Source organism: Amblyomma maculatum, chromosome 11 (assembly GCF_055883805.1).
Source record: "Amblyomma maculatum isolate TAMU_Amacu chromosome 11, ASM5588380v1, whole genome shotgun sequence".
NCBI lineage: Eukaryota > Metazoa > Arthropoda > Arachnida > Ixodida > Ixodidae > Amblyomma > Amblyomma maculatum.
Window position 1 is genome coordinate 63131335 of NC_139354.1, and position 20109 is coordinate 63151443.

Genomic DNA, 20109 nt, shown 5'->3' on the forward strand with positions numbered 1-20109 from the left:
CACACCAAAAGTTGAGAAATAAATTATTGTAAATTTGGCAATTTTTGACCATGCCCCCCCCCCCCTTCCCCCATTATGGCCTGCATTTCACAAGTAGGAAGATGGTCACCCAGAAGGGCACTCATTTTTTTTTTTTATTATTCAAAAGCTTGCCATGTGGCATAGAATGAGGCTGTCTTCTTAAATGAAGTCATGCAGTCTATTTTCTTCAAGAAACCGAAGCAAGCTACGGCTCTTAATATTGTCCATTGGCCACAAGTGTAAATGTTCCTCCCTTGTAGCCGACTGTCCAACTTCTTGTAGTTGTCTTATTCTTGACGGCTGCATTCCTTGGCACGTCCATAAAAGGGGGCGAAGATCCACCTCGGCAGTTGGCCTTGTAAACTTAGGGCATGTGCTTTGCACTGCATCCTATTCAGAGCCCCCTCGGCACGTCACCGACGGGGCAAGGGCCCTAATCTTTGTAAGGGACACCTATCTCGTTATGTTATGAGGGAGGGATTAAGTATAGTAACAGGACGTATAGTAACTGCATGCTTTGTTTTCCTGAGTTAATGCTGAATGCAATGAGACAAAATTGAAGTACGAGCATTTAAGGCGATGGTCATTATAATTACAGAGGAAACCTATGGTAAAAAATATGTGCTAATATCATCAGGCATACAGGGCTTGATATGGCTTCAAACTTTCATTTTTGTGCAGCTGTATGAATCAATTGTCATATATCAAAAAGTGGCAGTCTGCAAGTCGGACTTGAACATAGCAGCATTGCATGCAAATAAAGCTATATATTAAAGGCGTGAAACGCGACAACACTTCGTCTCCAGGCCTCGTTACAGCTTGCGCCATTCTGAAGACCATGCTGGGGACCAACCCTTCGATTTTAGCTGTGATGGTATTGGACTGTACATTTAATGCAAGGATACTGAACTTAACATATGCTGGGGCACTTAGATTTACTGCAAAATTACGCTGGTAACGACGTTGGATCGACGTACTGTGCTGCTACAGTGGTATGTGGTTATTTATCATTAGATATCAAAAAGGAAGGAAAAGATGTTTGCTATCCCCTGCAGCACTTGGCTGAGGCGGCGAAAATAAAAGGATACCGAGGAAGCGGTAGAGGAAATCAAAGAAGAGCGACAGAGAGAAAGGACAGGGTAGGCAAAAACAAGAAAATAGAGATATATACACTATATATGGTATAATATACAGTAGAATCGCGACCGCGCCTTTCGCCGCGCCAGTAATGTGGTGGTCAAAAAAAATAATAATAATAATCTCTAATAGTACAAAATTTGCATCACGTGATATATACATACCGCGGTAGTATGTATGCTGCTATGAATGCACACGTTAATGAGCAACACGTCCTCCACCAAAGCGCATAGAAAATGGGGTAATGTGAACGCGCGGTCATATGTTAACCTCCTTGATTATGAGAGTGTATATTTGTTTCCTTTGGCCATATGACCACGGTGGACATCAGTAATAAAATGATAATTTTCTTTACTTTAAATAGCAGCAAGTGCTTCTTATCTGTTAAAACTACATGACAAATCTGTGACCTAACCGGTTTTTCTGTCTGAAGACGATAATTTACTAGCAGACGATATCACGTCGCAAAACGAACGAAGCCAGAGCCATCCAAAGTTTTAGGCATTCCTGTAGCCAAGAGAGTCTGGGAGGCTGCGTTAATGGCGGTGTTTGTGCGCGGTCATGGTGTGCGATGCTCTTGTTGTACGCAAGTATTCATTGTTTCATATCTGCCAGTCGCTGCCTGCAGGCAGTTTGTCGCGTGGCATGGAAGCTCCACAATAGCCTATGCGGTATGCGACGGCGGGAGAAAGCTTTCGTGAACGTATCGCTTGTGAAAGCATACAAGCCACAGACTACAAAGAATGCTGCCAAAGGCAGGCTTACTGGTGTTGGCATGCCAGGAGATGACCGCAAGAGAAGAAATTTTATCATGGAAATGGTGAAGAATTGGCAGGTAAGTGCTGTAACTATGTTTACACGGGCGAACCTTTTCCCTATTCCTGTTTCTTATTGCAATGGCAGTAGGGCTAGCAGTAGCAGTATCAGCAGTTGCGCGTCACTAGAGAGAGAAACAAAACTTTATTGTCGGAAGCTGAGTTACTGGGTCCCCTAGTGGAAGAGCCAAGTAGCCGTCAGCTGGTGGCTCGCTGTTTACGGCGCCCAGTTGTATGTATCGGGACGCACGTTACGTAGCACTGGGGAGCAAGTGGCTGTCAGCTGGTGGCTTGCGGCGACTTTTTCAGAGCGGTGCGCACGGCGCCCAGTTGTATGTACTACCTATCGGGGTTTGTGTTAAGGCAGCAGTAGGGGGGGGGGGGAGGATGGAGTCTCCAACAATCTACAGTGAGGAGCCCACGGCATCATCAGATGTGCCACCAGCTTTGCATTTGATGCGGCCATCTTCAGTGAATAGAGGCTTTGTCTGTGTACATTCATCTTTCATGGCCTTAATATTTAAATTGCCTGCACACCTCAAAGGGCAGTGAAACATTTCCAGTAATACTGAGGATGACGCTTAAATCAGTTGCGCAAATTCAAGCAAGGTATCAAACTATTGCAAAGATGCATTCAAAAGACATATTGCTTCATTGCTTCAAATGGAATACAGCCTGGTTCACTCCTGTGAATGCGTTCCGAATTTGCGTCCTGCGACGGAAAATCAAAAGGTTCACATTCCAAAAAAAAAAAAAAAAAGCACCCAGCACGCAGGTGATAAAATCCCATTTTAGTTTTTGATCAATTCCATTTGGCATGCATGGGTTCAAGTCATTGAAAAAAAACAACAGCAGGATTGGCTGAAAATACATTTTATCCGTGTTGCGTCAACAGACGTTTTGGCAAGAAAAAAAGAAATGCGTGTCCCATAGATGTAAATACGTCAGTATTTTTTCCTAGTGACAATGAAGCAAAGAAAAAAAAAGGAATGGTGCACTTGCGGTAAATTTCGCTGACCTTCCTGTGCTCCACTGTAACCTGGCGTTGACAATCCACGCAGCCGATGGTAACGCAATATTATAAATAATCCAAAGGGATGTAAGCTCTCAACAAGTGTGCTCACGCGCGTTAATCTGACTGAAAACTAAGCCGAGAGGCGAAAGCACAGTGAGCTGCTGCCAGGGACGTTACTCATGATGGTGAGTCTTTGAGAAAAGAACAGCAGTGAAAACATTGCAAACTCTATTATGTATGAACATCGATAGCTCCGATCGGAACGAGCTTTCACTGCTCAGCCAATGCGCACGATAGTTACTTTTTTCAATCGATGTTTTGCGTAAGTGCCTGCCACCGCCAGCACCGTGTCGCATCGTTACCGCCGTTGCTTGTAGCCAGCGAATGCCGAATCTTTGGTGAACCTTCAAAGGAGTTTCGAGGGCGTGCTCGAGTGAAATGTGCCGAGCACACCCGCCGCTTCAGTTGCTTGTGAATGCCAAGAGCTTCCATCCATACTTTTTTCGCTCATTCTGAGAGGGAAATATATAAAACATTCTTTCACTGCCTTCGCTGTTCGAGTAGCATGGTGCTGCCTAGTTTTCGTCCTCATGGCAGCGCAGAATTCGAGATATCATCTATGAGGAACCAGCTGTTTAGGCAAGAGTTTGCATGTGCATAGAGGGTAGCTATACTTGCCAAAGCCATTTATGTAGAGAGACGCAAAGTTCCCCGAGGCAGAACAATAGCCAGAGCTTGTAGCAATGTTTATTTTTTTTGTAATACTTTGGAGTACTTTGACGAAAGCAAACATGCTGGTTTTGTAGATACTATAGAAAACACAAAAATATGACAGAACATATATTTACTTATGAGCCCTTTTAGGTGTGAATTTATTGTTCATCCAATCATCGAACCCCACTCCAGTGATAACACATCCGCTGCCAAAAACGGCCATTGTGTGCCAGCACCCGCAGTGGCCCGAACTCATTTTTCGCGAGCAACTTAAAGCATTAAATGCTTGATAATACACAAAACAACCACCAGTTACAGTGTCACTATCTACGTAACCAAGAGGCAGAACAATGTGCTTAACAAGCATTTTGAAGCTCTATTAAGGCTTTCTCTTTGCTGTAAACAATGTTTTTCATTGTAGCTTGCATGCAAGGAGTTGTCAAATGTGGGTCACTTGTATAAAGTGCTTGGCATTGATGCATGCATTCCTCTGTTTGTGCAGTGCATGAAGTAAGCTTGCAAACATCAGCTTCTTGTTAATTACCTATAACGAGGTTGCAAACTCTACTTGACTTGTTTCTGTTTGCATGTGTTTGCAGAGAATATTGAAATGGAATTGGATACCCACCTTGCACATGGCGGAAGGGCAGGGAAAAGCAAGAGGTAAGTGCACTGAGGATTGAAACCCCTGTGTTTATCTCTGAATATTGCCTTCTGCTTTTGCTGTTACGTAAGAAGTGGTACCTGCAGCAGTCCCAAAGATGAGCTGCTTGGCAGCTGGCTAAGCCATGATGTTGTACAGCTGGAATACCTCTTTGAAGGGCTTTTGGGGTCCCAGCGTTGAGTTTTACCTGTCTCTAAAGATTAGAAAAACATTGTTACAGGATGGGAAGCTAGTGAAGAAAGAGCATGACCGATGGTGATGGGATGGGATGGTTTTTAATAATGGGAGCAGGCCTGGAGCAAGTGCTCATGCCTGTGCCACTGCTCGCTTCATCTTCATTGTCCTTGGCAATATTCAGTGTCGAAAAGAAATTGAAGATGTTGGTTACTTTCCTAAACTTGACTAGCTGCTCGTTAATTAGATGTCTGCACATACTCTAACAGTGAGACGCCTTGTGACAAGGCCAATGTTGGGAGCATGCCCAATCCTTCCCTTAAAGCATGCCAATTTTCATGCTTCGGGTTGCTTCTTATTGGTCCTCAAGAATGTGCTTCTAGGTTCTTGTTGCACTACTGGCACCCCGCTGACTAATTGGCATGGTCAGGCACGTCTCATGCACTTACCCGGGAGCTTTTATGCAATTATGATTATGCTTGCCTTCAGCACTTTTAAACGCATCTTATTAAAAGGCCATATTAGGAAAATAAAACAACAAATGCAGTGCTGTAAACAGCGCATTTCTAAAATGGTAATTTACTGTCTCCTTACATTTGAAGGGCCAGGTGAGAACTGTGGTCTCGATTTAGTACTTGGGATCTATATACAAGCAGAAACCATAAGTTAGTGTAACGTTGAAGAGAATAGAGAAATTCTCTGAACATTGCACCCACATTCCCCGCTCTCCCCTTCCGGTTGGTCTGTTTTGTCTGTTGTATTCTGTTGTATAACACCCCCAAAAAATATTTCTGGCCATGCCACTGGTACCAAGAATACTGTCACCAACTTGCCCAAGCTTCCTTATCTGCTAATTTGATTCAAATGTCGCAAAAAGCAGTTGTGCCTCTATGAGCCACCACACTCCATGCGTATCAATATGAATGGACACTGCCACAGTTCTAAATAGAGCTCAATAGAGAGTTTGCAATAGAGCTACATATTAAATGATCTACCAACAAGGAAATTGGTTGGTAATTTTATTGCATCAGTTAAGGGGTCGTCACCAAACATACAGCACCTTAGAGAATTCGGCACCAGGTGTTTGCATAAGTGATAACTCATGGACAGATGCAATTGATACCTTGAGCAAGTATGAGCAATACCCACACAGCTAGTTTTTTATATTTTGTTTTTATCTACAATATTACCCTGATTCATTGCTATTGTGTATAGGTGCTCCCCAGTGCATGCTCAAGTTTGCAACATTTGTCTGCCTGTGCAAATATAAAGAAGCAGCGACGGGCAGACTGGAACTTTTTGTAATGAATGCGTTGCATGCGACAATGTATTTATGCTAATACACAGTACTGAAGATGTGCATTATCACAATGGTGTGCAAGTAGCCGAGCAAGGGAACAAGAGGCACCTGCTCGCGCTGGTGAGTCAGCAGAATGCCACTGCTGCAACAGTGCCTTGCAGCACGCCCCTGGCAATCAATAAGCAGCACTTAGTGACAGAAAAATAGCATGCTTGTTGGTAATGAATGACATACATTGTCCTAGAGCCAGTCTCGTCACTCGGTGTGTTACCATGAGTGTGCATGATATGCTGCTGTGGAGTGGACCAGTAAGTTTTGTCCTTGATGGCAGCCTTCTGTCCATAACACTTAAGAAGCCAGAAGGTAGACATGGAGAGTATCTTTGTACATAGTGTAGGCACATGAAGTAAACATTCCACTGCATGATATTTTGTGTGCATTCTGCTACACATAAGCATAGGGCTTTTCCTTCACTTTCTTTTATTACCTGTTTATATAGCTTGTGGTCATGGAAGTAAAACTATCATTACCAAGAGTATTTTCTTTTGCATTGCACGGCCAAATGAATCGGCAGAAATAGGAAATGAGAGCTTCACTTCTTAATTCATTGTTGTAAATAGCGGCTAGTGATTCTATTTGCTAAAAATGCATTGCTTAGTGTGTCATTTGAGTGGCTGATTGGTGGGGTGCTCAGCTCTTGATCTGAAGTTTTTCTAACTGCATTCAACTTTCTGGTTGGTTGTTAACTATTTGTATAACAATGTTCAAGTAACTGCGTTCTATTTGCTTCTTTTCGCATCCCAGGTTTTTATGTAACCCCCCTCACATAATACTCCAGTTGGAGCCTGTGAGGTATGTGAGTAAAAGAAATACAGTAAACCCTCGTTAACACGAACTCGCATATCTCGAAAAATCGGTTAAGCTGAAAATTTTCCACGTCGCGCTTTCACCTCCCATAGGTACTATGTATTAACTCCCGTTTATCTCGAAGCATTTTTCGGGCATAATTCGGATATGTTGAAATTTTTACCACAAAGATCGAAGGCAAAGGTCATTACCGAAAAGTGATAGGGGCTCCAAGCGAGCGCTTTGTTCTTATATTAAGTGCTGACTGCAGTCACGTTCAAAGAGCGAATACAAAATTCCCAGAGACGCAGCCGTTTTTCACCTTGGGAGCAGTCACGTGAGCACCGATCGCATGCGGGGGCTGATGGGTCTTATTGGGCGTGGTTCGGTCAGCTGCCCTCCGCACGTGTGTACCGGCAAGAGCAATTTAGTGATTGTGTGGTTCTGTTTTGTCGCGCCATATTCGCGAAGCATTGACTGATTTTTGTTGTGTATGTGGTGTTCGCAAAAAAGTTGAATGCAGCGGCGGCGACCAACGGCTTATGCGATGCGTTTAGCAGCTAGAGGACGCTTTTGTCGGGCCGAATGCCAACGTGAAGTGGGCAAGCATTACCCAGTTCTTCCTTCAAAAATTATAAAGTTGAGTTTTTCCTGAAAATGCTTTTCCATTTATTACAAAAGCTCCCTTAGTGCAGTGGAGCGTTGACGGACGTGACAGGCCGAGGGCCGCCAAAGCATTCCGCTCGGCGCTGTCGCGCTCAGGTTCTGGATTTGTAGAAAATTTTGCGTATCACCCAGAAGCAGCTCGCTAGGCAGCCAATCGCAGAAGGCTTTGGGCTACTCAATTTCCGTCCTGGTTCTTTTTTTTTTTCGTGAGCGAAGTTGGTTTTCCTAGTCCGATTTGAGCGAAGAACCTGCAGACGCTCACTTCGTCTGATCCATGCATATATAAGCGCATCGAGACATTTCAGTAAAAGCTTGGTAGGGTAGTAACGGAAAATAAAAGTGCTAGTGTGGCTAGATATTAATTTTCTAAAGGAGCAAGAGGAAGTCATTGCTTGCATCGCAGTGTAGTAGCGCACCGTTGAGCTGTGACCTTTTTTTTTTTTTTTTTTTTTTTACACGCGATGCGTTACAAAACCATTTATCACTGTTTTACCATACGTCATGCTGTTTAGTGTTAAAATCTGGATATAGCATAATTGTACTCCCCCTGACTGGCCCAATTGACCTTCATTTCCCCAGCTAGGGAACTGGAGATTGCGGACGCTTTATTAATGTGTGGAGCTATCCACGGTAGCTAAGTAGCAGCTCGGTAGCTAAGGAGTTCAGTTCGGCTCTGCTCTCCTCGTCCGAGTTTCTCTTCCTGTTTTGACATGTAAATAATGTATATAAAACTTCTTTGCCAGCTCTACCTGCTGCTCCCCGTCCGATGTCTTGTCCGCCTGATCACGCTACCCAGAAGCCTTGGCCCCGAACCTGATCGCATGAAGTGGATGGCTGCGGTGTAATGGTCTGCGCCCCCAGTCCTGACTCTGGTACGGTAAGTACACGGTCCTTCTCTTGGAACATTGCCAGGTTTTACAACTTGTAGATATTTGTAAGCTTTGGCAAATGAAGGGTAGTTTTAGAGGCAGATTGGTTTTCTCTAACCACATAGTGCAGGGACTTGCCATTGCTGCAGTAGTCATGGACTGAAAAAAGTTGCACAAACCGGAGCTGGTTTTAATCTTTGGGGAACTGGGCATTGACTGTGGGCCCATCCGCAGAAAACGAGAACTGATTAGGGCAATTGAGGACATCGGTGCGTACGCGGAAGGGATAGCAGAATGTTGGGAGCTTATTCAAGAAGAGTGAAAGAAGGCTGAGGAACAGGAGAAGCTCAAAAAGGATCTTGAAGGCGAATAGAATGAAAGGGGGATCGAGAAAAAAACGGCTCGATCTGCAGTTAGCACAGGCAGAACACACTGGGAGACACACACCAAACTTCGTTTAGTCAGGAAGCATCAAGTGTTAAAATAAAAAACCTCTTGCTACCGTACAAACTAGGAGAAGACATAAGGCTTTTTCTCGTAAATTTCGAGTGGGCATGTGAAAATGTTGAGTTATCGTGTGAGTTTTGGCCCCAGAAACTACTGACCGTCCTCTCCCATGTGAGGCAGCCCAAGTGCTTGCTCGGCTGACAAAAGAAGAAGCGGCCGACTATACTAAAGCAAAGGCAGCACTTCTCAAAAAGTACCGCCTATCCCTCAGATGCGTTTTGCCGCCGTTTCAGGGAAAGCAGGTAACAACGTAATCAGTTGTTTCCGCATTTCGCTTACAATCTGAAGGCAGACCTGACAGAATGGTAAAAGAGGAGAACAGGCTTTCGGAACTCATGACAAAGTAATAGAAGTGATCTGCCTGGAACAATTTTATAGCTGTCTAGGAGCAGAAACGCGTGTGTGGGTGCAAGACAGGTCGAGAAATAAAAGTTTAAAACGTGCAGCAGAGCTGGCCGAAGAATTTCATGCTAGGTGGGGAACAGAGTGATCGTGTTCTCGGGGAAACCCTAAAACAAACGAAAAGTTTCCGCGAACCCAGACTGGAAACCTAGCAAGCGGCACCTTGGAGCGAGACGAAAGCCACAGGGCAGAGTCGAGTAACTACCCTAAAGTGACAGCCTACAACAGGAAGGAAACCGAGAGAAAAATCGGTCTGCTTCCGATGCAACGAGCCCGGCCACTTTGCCAACACATGCAGGAAGTTGAAGGTTTTTTTCTCTTTGGCGGATGCAGATGAAAAAAACATGCGCCTGCTAGAGCCATACCTAAAAGAGATGCAGGTTAATGGGAAGCATTGTCGGGTTCTGAGAGATTCCGCGGCCACCATGAACCACCCCACATACGTGAAGGCAGCTGACTTAACAGGGGATTGTGCATGTATTAAACAGGTTACCGTAAAGAATAACGCATGTCTGCCGGTCGCACGTGCCAGAATAGGCCCATTTAGCATTCTGGAAATAGAGGCAGCAGTATCACGAAACCTGCCGGAGCAGTTTCCGTACCTCTTTTCGAACAGGTCAGAGCAGATGCTGCAGGAGGAAGGTCGTAGCTTCGGTGACCGAGCCGTCGAAGCGCTCACTTGATTGAAAGCCCGCGAAATTGCAGCTGAACTAAGCCGAAAGAAGAATGAGCTTTCTCTCGCGATGGGCCAGGCAGTGGCAAACCAAGGTAGCGTCAGATTCTGGCGGAGTGGCTCAGGTCAGCGACAGAGAGGACTTTGAAGGCAGGGAATCGGGCACCGTGTCCCCGGATGAATCAAGGGAGATAGCGTCTATTGTAGTGCAGCCACGCGTGGAACCCTTGTTAGCTCTGGCAAAAGTCGATAGACGATAGCAGCCGAGCCGTAAAAGACATGGTAAAAATGAAGATAGATACAAAAAACATTTGTGGCGAACATCCTCCCAAGTGTGGCACAGCTTCACAAAGGCCAATCTAGCACGCCCCAATCTAGTGTGGCTGCAGAAAAGAAAAAAAAGAAAGCTGCGGGGAATTGAGCGGCCGAGAAGGATGGAACGAGTATGGAAGAATAGGAATTAATGAAACTGGAGTCGAAAAAGATAAAAAAGCCCCCCCCCCAAAAAAAAAAAAAAAAACCGACAAGCCTGGAAACTCGAGAACGGGATTACCGGGGCCTGAAAATGCTGCAGGCACTGATATTAAGCAGATGGCTTTTGAAGAGCTTTAGTTGTTTTCTGGTGAGGCGGTTGCCACTTTTCTCGACGATAAAGGAAAGGATGACAGATGGCACGCGGTCGCTGATACAGTGACACAGCTATGAGAATGAAAACTACCTTACAGCACGGCACAGCAAGCGATCTAGAGTTTCTAATACACATGCATGTCTGACTCCCTGCCACTTGTCAGAATTGTAGCAAGTCTAATTTTCTCTTTCGTTGAAAGAACGTCCTGCCTCAAATCTCGACTTGAATGCTAGTTTTCTTTCGTTTTTTTTTAACGATCCTTATTTGCCTTTTTAACAGTACTTTCAAGTCCTCTGTCACAAAATTAAGTTTTGACAGAGGAGGTAACAGGTGGCAGCCAGCCGCTCGACAACTTGCTTGGAGCAGGATGGCGGCTATAATGAATGCTACCTTGGCACTGAAAGGGTGGGAATTGGTCAAATATTAAAAAATTCTGAAACCATTACGGACCCAAGCAAAGTTGCTGATATTATGAACAATTATTTCCACTGTGTTCTCTCCCAGAGATGAGACAGCTAACATATTATTGCCATCCACTTCAGACCCAGACTTTATTACATTTGAAGGGGTCTTGTCACTCGTACTAAACCTGAAAGAAAAATCGGCTTCAGGTCTAGATAATATTCCCAATTCCTTCCTTCGCCCCTATGCTGAACCAGTGTCGCATATATTAGTATCCATTTTTAGCCTCTCGTTACGCACTGCTATTTTACCAGATGACTGGCGTATTGCTCACGTTATAGCCGTTCACAAGAAAGGTGATCGTCTCTTAATGAAAAACTACCGTCCTATATCCTTAATCTCCACGTGCTGTAAATTATTAGAGCATATCGTGTCTCATTTTCTTACAAATTTTCTAGAAAGTAGCCATTTGCTGTCTCCATTCCAACATGGATTTCGTAAAGGATTATCTACGTGTTCCCAACTAGTAACAACAGTCCATGACATTGCTAAAGTTCTTGACTTAGCTGGCCAAGTCGATCTCATTTTTCTTGACTTTAGCAAGGCTTTTGATCGGGTTCCTAATAGAAACCTTTTGACTAAACAAACATTTCGGTATTCCTTCCTTCATAATAAATTGGATCAATGTGTACCTCTCAAATCGTACCCAGTTTGTCGACATCAGAGGGCATTGTTCCAATACTTTACCGGTTTCATCGGGAGTTCCACAGGGAGGCGTTTTAGGGCCTATCCTTTTCCTAATCTACGTTAACGACATAATTACTCACATTCATCCCGATATTAACATCCGCCTCTTTGCAGATGATTGCCTTCTCTATAAACAAATAACATGTGAACAAGACCAAAGAAATTTACTCGACAGTCTAACGAATATCAGTGATGGTCTGCGGTATCTGGCATGACACTGCACTCCCGAAAAACAGTACTGCTCTGCTTCACAAATAAAAAGCATCCCTGTGTATTTTCTTATGTTATCGATGGTCACCCTTTAAAGCAAGTAGATGAATACAAATACCTGGGAATTACAACTACTAACACACTTTCGTGGTCTAAACATATAACAAACATTTGCGCATCTGCTACACGTAAACTCGGCTTTTTAAGACACAAGCTAAAACAGGCACCTTCCAACCTAAAACTTCAAGCCTACAAAGCATTTATCTTGCCGACACTCGAGTATGCTTCAGTGGTTTGGGATCCCTTCTACGTAAAAGACAAACAAAAGCTGGAAATGGTCCAAAGACGTGCAGTTCGCTTCATATTTAATAAATATAGAGCTACTGATTCTATATCAAAGGTTCTGTCAGATAATAACATCCCAACACTGGAAACTAGGCGGAACATTGCATGACTTAAATTTTTATTTGCAATTTACAAAAAGTATCTGAACATCAACTCACAAAATTATATTCAGCCATTTTTATCGCGCTCATCAAGACACTGGCATGCCCATGATTTGCTCCCTTATACTGCGCGCACTAATTTGTTTGAATACACCATTTTTCCACGAACAATAATAGAGTGGAGCAAACTGCCTGCAGCCGTTTTTTCTTTGGAAAGTTTTGATTATGGTGTAACAAACGCATTACAGTTGTGATGTTTTTTTTACTTTTCTGCTATTTTTACCCTTATTTACATGTCCTATTGTTGTGTACTGTTATACTTTGTGCTCTTGTACGGCATTCATTTACTGGTCTGGATTTGCTGCTGTGTGATCCCTTTTATTTTTTCTTCTGTTAAATCAAGCGCCCATTTCAAGTATGTTTTTTTTTTTTTTTAAGCTGACCTGCTTTGTTTCTGTATATTTCCACCTGCTTGGTCTTCTGCGACTGCAGTATTTTCAAATAAATAAATAAAAGATCTCTCAAAGCATCTACAAATAAGTAAAAAAAGAACTGACGTTTGTTGTTGTTTTTTTACTTATCTTTTACTATAGTCTCGATTGAGCAGTACGGCATGATAAACAGCTCATCATTTGAGGTTCAAAATTTCAGTAGAGATCGAAATGTCATTAACACAACTAAAGGAATAAACACAACGAAAGGAATATGGAATCAGACAGGGGCTTTATGAATCACATCTACAGAGGAGGGCGAAGCGGAGAGCTAGTACTTCACTTCGACGTCAGATAGGGAAGTTTTTTATAGATACTTTCGTTTGGTTTGCATTACATTCCAGGAAGACAAGGGGTTCATCTACATAGCTGAAAGTTTTAGCGAATACTTGAGTAAATGATTAAAGTGGGTCACACATCGGCCAATCGTCCGATGTAGGTTGTCAAGGCTTTCGGCAGCTTCCCATGTTTACTATGTTGCGTAACATGTCTTCATGAAATTAAGTTTCATTTCAGCTTATTTTAACTTCTTTTCCTAACAGTTCGTTATTCTCACAGTCTTTCTCTGCCCTTTCGTCAGGCTGGGGGACAGACAAAAGAAACCGCCCAAGAGAAGGAAAGTAGCGGCATAAGCCTGAAAGGAAAGGGTGTGGAAGGAAAAAAAAAGGAACGAGCTGAGAGGCAGGAAAAAATAATGAAAGCAAGCAAGCAAAAAAATAAATTTGCCAAGCCAAATTCGCGAAACTCAGCTCAAGACATTGTAAATGCGCAATTAAAATGCTTCATTCCCGTTTATTGCTCTGCATTGTATTGGTGCTTATGCAAGCTATTGTAGACTGAAATATAGACCACAGGACAGCTTAAATAAAAATTATGCAATGAACAACTGCACCCACGAGCGTGGGCCACTGTGCGCGCGCGGCGGTCCCAGTAGACGTGCATTCCATTTATCGGGCATGCTAATTGGCACCATGCAGATAGCGCTGATGCCTATGAGTTGCCCAATTTCTTTAAACTTTTTTTTTATGGGTTGAGAAAGGATGCTAATGCAGGGGCAAGTAGTGTGTCCTCTTTCGGGAGAAATGCTTCGCGGAAAATCTGGACGCGGTAAACTGGCATGATTGCGAGCTCACTGCTCGTTGGACAGCAGCGATCCAAACTTAGCTTCGCTTCATAAAGCTTATTCGAGGACGTGAAAAATATTTTATCAGGCCTGTGATAAATGTGTGCAACAGCAGCAACCCAGGGACTGCAACCTAGAAATTCATTTGTGACCATAGAATGCCGCGAATCAAAAGAAGGGCTAATGCGCCTTGCACACAGCAGATCCTACGCATCTCCGTTGCACGGCCAGTGCACGGGTCACTACGAAACTGTTCTTCCCGCCGCGAGGGGCGCACGCGTCGCGCCGCACCATGAGTTACTTCTGCACGGTGCCCATAGAGTCTCCGCAGCAGAAGGGATTTTTAGCTTCTGAAGTAAGCCAGATGCTGGAGCTGGGGATGATTGTTCCTTCAGAGAGGAATACATGTCTCTGCTTATGCTAGTGCAGGTACCGGGCAAGGACCTGAGACCTTGCATTGACTACAGCAGCTTCCTTTTATAACCTTGCGTGAAATGATCACAGTGCTTGAAAAAAGTTATTTTCTTTCTTTGTGTCTATGTTGAGATGTGCCTCATTGCTCTAATGAGTAGTCTTTTCTTAATATTCAGAATAGCACCTTTTGCTGAAAAAAAAAAATCGGCCAGTTCCGGTTGAGCAGGTTTCCAGATTTGTGCTACACGCAAGGGCTATGTCACACCCAAAATTGTACTCTTGTTGCTCAACTTAAAAGCCTGGTGGTGTTCTTTGGTTGGCCATGTACTGCCTTGGCGGAGGTGGGGGCTAGGACCTGATCGCTAATGCTCCACTGAGGACTCCTGCAAGCTATACAGGTCATCAGGGTTTGACTATGAGCCAGACTGCAACTCTGACACCCATTCGTGGTGAATCAATCAGCTGCGACCTCTTCGTGGCGTCTTGGCGGCGGACAAGCTGTTACGACTGGGATCTCAGCCGAAGTTCATGTGGCGCGCTTCCAGCAGATCGAGGCAGAATCAAAGGGGTTGCCTGTGAGCAGCGGCCATCAAGGACGGTGACGACGACGTGCATTCCATTCCCACGTGCTGGGCGGTCAGTTACCCTGCCGGGCCGGAACAGGTGAAACGACCCTCGTCATGCCTTTATTCTCCCATAGGAAGACGACTCTTGTGAGGCGTTCATCTCTGCTTGACAAGAGCGTCAACCAACCTTCTTGACAGAGGGAGCCGAGAAAAGAACGAAGCCGATTCCTGGAACGGGAGATGCACGCTGCTTAGCCCCAGTAGCGGAATGACCGGTCGAGAGCTTTGACATTTCCGAGAGCACGGGGCGTGACACCTCAGCCGAGGGCCTGTTTTCTGCGGGTGCCGAACTTGCACCAATAACCAGGCACAGCATCGACATTGCCACCAGCAGTGCTGACCCTCACCACTCCTCTGAAAAGCTGCGAGGAGGTTCCAGTGATGCCTCTGGCAGTGGGCCGGGCCTCTGTTGACCGCACGTGCCCACTGATTGGACTGGCCCAATTGAACTTCATTTCTCTACTTAAGGAACTGGGGATTCCAGATGCTTTATTAATGCGCGGAACTGTATCCACGGTAGCTAAGTAGCTCGGTAGCTAAGGAGCTCAGCTCCGCTCTTCTCGTCCGATTTCCTCTTCCTGTTTTGACATGTAAATAGTGTATATAAGACTTCTTCTTTGCCAAATCTACCTGCTGCTGCCCGTCTGATGTCTTGTCTGCTGATCACGCTACCCAGAAGCCTTGGCCCTCGATACCGATCGCATCAGCATAAAAAAAAACGCTTTGCCGATTGCGAGCAATAGTGGTGTGGTGGTTTTTTTGTTGTAGGCAGCGGCTGTGCACAGTTCATGCTGCCACAGTAAATAAAGAAGTTTTGGCTTGGGTCTGAATAAATAGTCAGAAGAAATTGCATGTAAAAGGGCTATTAATGATCTTGCATTAAAGGACTACGATGGCAAACCGATGGCGCTGAGAGAAGATGGTGGTAGTGCCACGCGATTAGTTTGCGTTGGCTGTGGAGGCATAGCTAGAACACTTGGCGACGACTTGCAGATGTCTTGGCACACACCTCTAGGACTCATTTCATGCTTTCTGTTGCTGTTTGTGTGTATGTTTATTCTAGGACTCATTCACACTGTGTGAAAGTGCTCCTCACTCCACCCCACCCCCCTTCCTCCTCCTCTGAAAGTCGGAACATTGAACATGCCCCCTCCCTCTTGTGCAAGTAAAAAAAAAATCTTCAAATTTTTGATATCAGAAGGTTGGCAGGTATGTAGATGTTAAGATCGGTGCTGGATCTGTGTTGTACAGCCTACTTAGTTCAAAAATACTGCTGTCTTGTCATATAGGCAGTGTGTATGTGCAGGCACAATAGGGAGGTCTAAAGGTGAATACAGGCGTTAACGTGGAAATAACAAGTAGGCAACTGGAATTTGAATTCACTAGCAGTGCAAGGGAATAACTACGTATGTCCTTTCAATGGGCAGTATGGCTTTTATGGCAAGGGCCATTTTGTGAAACAACTTGAGCCGAGCATCAGTGTAACCAGATGGTGCAGCATTCTTTATGCTTGAACTAAGCAAAAGCAGATGGCTGACACAAGAGAGATCTGAGAATTTGATACCTTCGGCTAAATCTAGCGGTACACAACAGCTTTTGCCCAGCTGCCGTGAAGCTTTAGGTAATGAAAATAGAGCAGGTGCTTAAATTGGCCTGACACAAGAGCCACATACCAGATGGCTAAGGTCACAGATATGGTATCGTACTATATATTGTAAGGCTGTGATGTTAGAGTTAAGAACCAGCCGCTCGTGACTTGCACATAGCAGCGTGAAAGACATTGCTGCAGAGCAGACCTTATACACACTGCTGAGCAGAAAGTTGCTTGTTGCCACAAATTGAGCATATGAGAAGAGGCATAAGCTCATTTCTTTTTTAAGCTATCTTTTGCAACATTTGGCAACCATAGAGTAAGCCAAGCTTCACTGAGTTAGTACTTAGGGTAGTGCAAATACTGTTCAGCTCTGCATAGCTTGAAAGATGTCATTTGAACTCTGATTGCCTGAAAACACTTTGCACTTGAAATCAAAAGCTTTTTTTTTTTTTTTTCAGATGCAGTTGAGCAGCACACCCTGAAGTTCCTGGAGAGCACACCAAATTCGAAGCGGCGCAGCTCTGTCAACCGCTCGCTCGCAGACCTGTTGAAAGTTAAGAAATGAGGGCCAAGTAAAAAAAATTTTTTTACTGTTGACGCTGCTGCTTCTGTGCTTCTTGCACCTTCGTTTTGAGGTCTCCGACCTTGAAGCCGAGGTGTGGGTTTCTTAACCATAGGGCCTGTAGACCAATGTTTTTCAAATGGAGGTCTGCGAAACCCACGCCCACAAAAAAAGGTCACACAATAGCTCTTGCCTGGCTAACAGTTTTGTAGGGTTAAAAGCATGAAGGCTCAAAGCTGCATTTAGTTTCTCCAAGCAAAAGAAATGCGAGAAGTGTGCGGAAATGAAGAGCGTGCGAAAAGAAAGGAGAGCATCTGCAACATTTGTTGCTGGCATCTAAAACTCGCTCTAGCTGTACTGCTCAATGGGGCAGCAAATGCAAAACATCTCGGGTGCCCGATGAGCGAGCGGCGCAGTGTTGGGAGCAGTCGAATCCCTGTCACTAGAGTGGCATGCTGCAAACATGTAGAACCATATTTCTATATACACGCAGTCGTATAAACTCCGTATCATACGAAGTCCGTACTATTTCTGTATCGTACGAAATCTGTATGATTTCTGTATCAACGGAGTTCCGTACGATTTCTGTACCATGCGGAATTCCGTACGATTTCTGTATCATACAGAGTTTCGTATTCCAATAATTGCGTATGAACGGAAAATACGGATTCCATATATGCGGATTTTTTCAGTAGGGAAACAATTAAACATTCACCTGTAGAGGTGAACTATGCTGTGCGTTGTACGTATCCCAAATAAATAATACTTTTCTACCCAGGTGACGCTTAAATGCAGCCCTCATTACGGATACGGTATAACTCCGTTATCAAAGAAACCCATCACAGGCACACAATCAACTAAAACGTGGACTTTGTTCCGTAATATCAGTGTAGGCAGATGGACCTCTCTAGCAGAAAACGTCCAGCGACATCACCCCCATAGGTCGCGCCGATCAGTTTCCCGGCGGTGGTGAACGGCGCCGGGGCGATGGAGAACGGCGCGCACGGGAAGCTGGAGGTGGCGCCATGCTTGTGTTTGATGCCGGTGAAAGATCCCTCAAACGTGCTTGCCATGGGTCTCTGGAATCCGGAAGATAGCGCTAACAACGAGAAGGGCCAGGATTGTAATCCTGCTGCTTGATGATCTTGAGATGTGGCCAGGTTAGCCGCAGCGATAGTACACATGGGATCGAGGAAAAGATGGCGCGGGCAAGAAGTCGCCAATGAGAGCATCATGTCGACTGTAGTCATACCGGTTATGTGTCGGCTGATATTAGCGGTCAGCGGTCACCGATGACACGCCAGCTGAACGTCTGAACTTGGGTGTTATCCTACGCATTTTCAGCGTCTTGAACGTGCGGCAATGCTGGATCACGTCCGCCACTCAGTGAAGGCTTGATTTGCTGATAAGGAAATTATAAAATGTTTAGCCAAACCATTCAAGAAGATGGCCCACTTTGTCATCATCAGTCATGCGGGCAAATACAAGCTTACACAGCTTCAAGACTTAGTCGATATATTTGGTACATGTTTCCCAATGAAGCTGAACTCTTTGAGTGAGCGCTTATTTGGCTCGCTTCTTCTTCGCTTAGAATCTTCAAAGCACTTTTTTATCTCTTCTTGAAAGCGGTCCCAGATGGCGAAAGTGTCCTCGTGGTTGTCGTACCAAGCTAGGGCTGTGTCATTAAGCGAGAAGACTACATTAGCTAGCAGGGCCGAAGAGTCCCAATTATTGTAATGGCTCACCCGCTGGTTATGAGTGAGCCACTGAGCGACGTCTTCGCGGGATGAGCCCGTGAACGAACGCGGCTCCCTGTGATGCTGTCATGAGCTGCTAGGAACGAACCTCGGAGCGTCACTATCAACAGATCTCGTATAAGTGGCGGCAGGCGGGCAAGACGGCGACTTCGGCGTGGTTCAAGCTGGGAATCCATCTTCGAGGTTTCTGTTACGAGCGAGGTTCTCATTGATGCAGGATGATTGTCGAAGACCCAGTTGTGTCCACTTGCGGGTCACACCACGAGCCGCTTCTTCACTGACCTCGTCTTTTCTTATCTCTATTTCTGGGCGTCCCCATATTTGTGATTGTAGTGAATTTGAGAGGTTTTGCCTTTGCACTCTGCAGCAAGGTGATCTCAACTGCAGGTATAACGGTAATATTCTTTTATGCTACATTGCCCAGTGAAAGAAAATGCTGCGGGTATAGTCAAGTGATCTACTAAAGTAGTTACACCAGCTGAACGTTTACACTGCCACGGTTTGAAGTGATGACCAGGGGTGTGTTTGGTGGCTGATCTCTGAAAGACATCCACAACTTGGTTCTTGGTTCTCGTTTGGCGAACATTTTCAATCAAGACGGACTGTGAAGCATTAGCCATAATATTTATCAGTTTCACGAATAATGTGGTTCATATATGGAACGACTCTAATGCAACATATGTTGTACGTCATATCAGACACATTTTATTGATATCTCAGGCAGACATGCCGCTCCATGCTAGAGGCTCAAACAGTCGAAGCCGCAATACAAGCAAAGCAGGGCAAACACCCTTCTGATTATTCTGGAGCCCGGTTCTGTGCTAGATGGCAATACTTTTTCACTTCAAATTTCCTTATTTCCTCTACCCACCTATCCTTCTGTCTCACTCTGCTATGGTTGCCTTCTCTTCATATCCGGTCATACCTCTTGCAGTGTGATTACAGTATGAAGAGCTCTTTTCACATATTAATGCACCAAATGACTGAGCTGAGCAGACACTATTCCTGCAGAGAATTTATTGAATGGGTATGGTGACATAAAGACATGAGATGTTGAAACTATTTCCGTGAATAATTTTGCTAACGCCACTAAATATCAATTATTTTGAAATCAGGTTATTACATTCATATCTGTATACCTCATGGGCTTTACCCCTACATGCATATAATAGCAAAAAGCACAAACCCACTGTGAAAAGTAGGTTATGTCCCAGACAATTCTCACAGCCGCCAGCAAACATGCAAAGTTATGGATTGCTTATTGTTACCTGTTTTAAGGGCAGTCCATTTATGCGATGATTTTTAT

The 20109-nt window shown here is 44.6% G+C and overlaps 1 protein-coding gene across 2 annotated transcripts; it reads left to right on the top strand.

Annotated features, from left to right (window-relative positions):
• Positions 1-1606: 1606 nt before the first annotated feature.
• Positions 1607-17738, top strand: LOC146173962 (uncharacterized). Of its 2 annotated transcripts, none has more exons than XM_084584180.1 (4): positions 1607-1993; positions 4302-4365; positions 8096-8224; positions 16943-17738. In XM_084584180.1, the coding sequence occupies exons 1-3, from the start codon at positions 1730-1732 to the stop codon at positions 8167-8169; spliced, it is 402 nt and encodes a 133-aa protein (XP_084440306.1). In that variant the 5' UTR covers positions 1607-1729; the 3' UTR covers positions 8170-8224; positions 16943-17738. The 2 variants fall into 2 exon arrangements, with proteins under 2 accessions (XP_084440306.1, XP_084440305.1); XM_084584179.1 differs by having other exon boundaries at positions 1623-1993; positions 8096-8229.
• The last annotated feature ends 2371 nt before the right edge of the window (positions 17739-20109 follow it).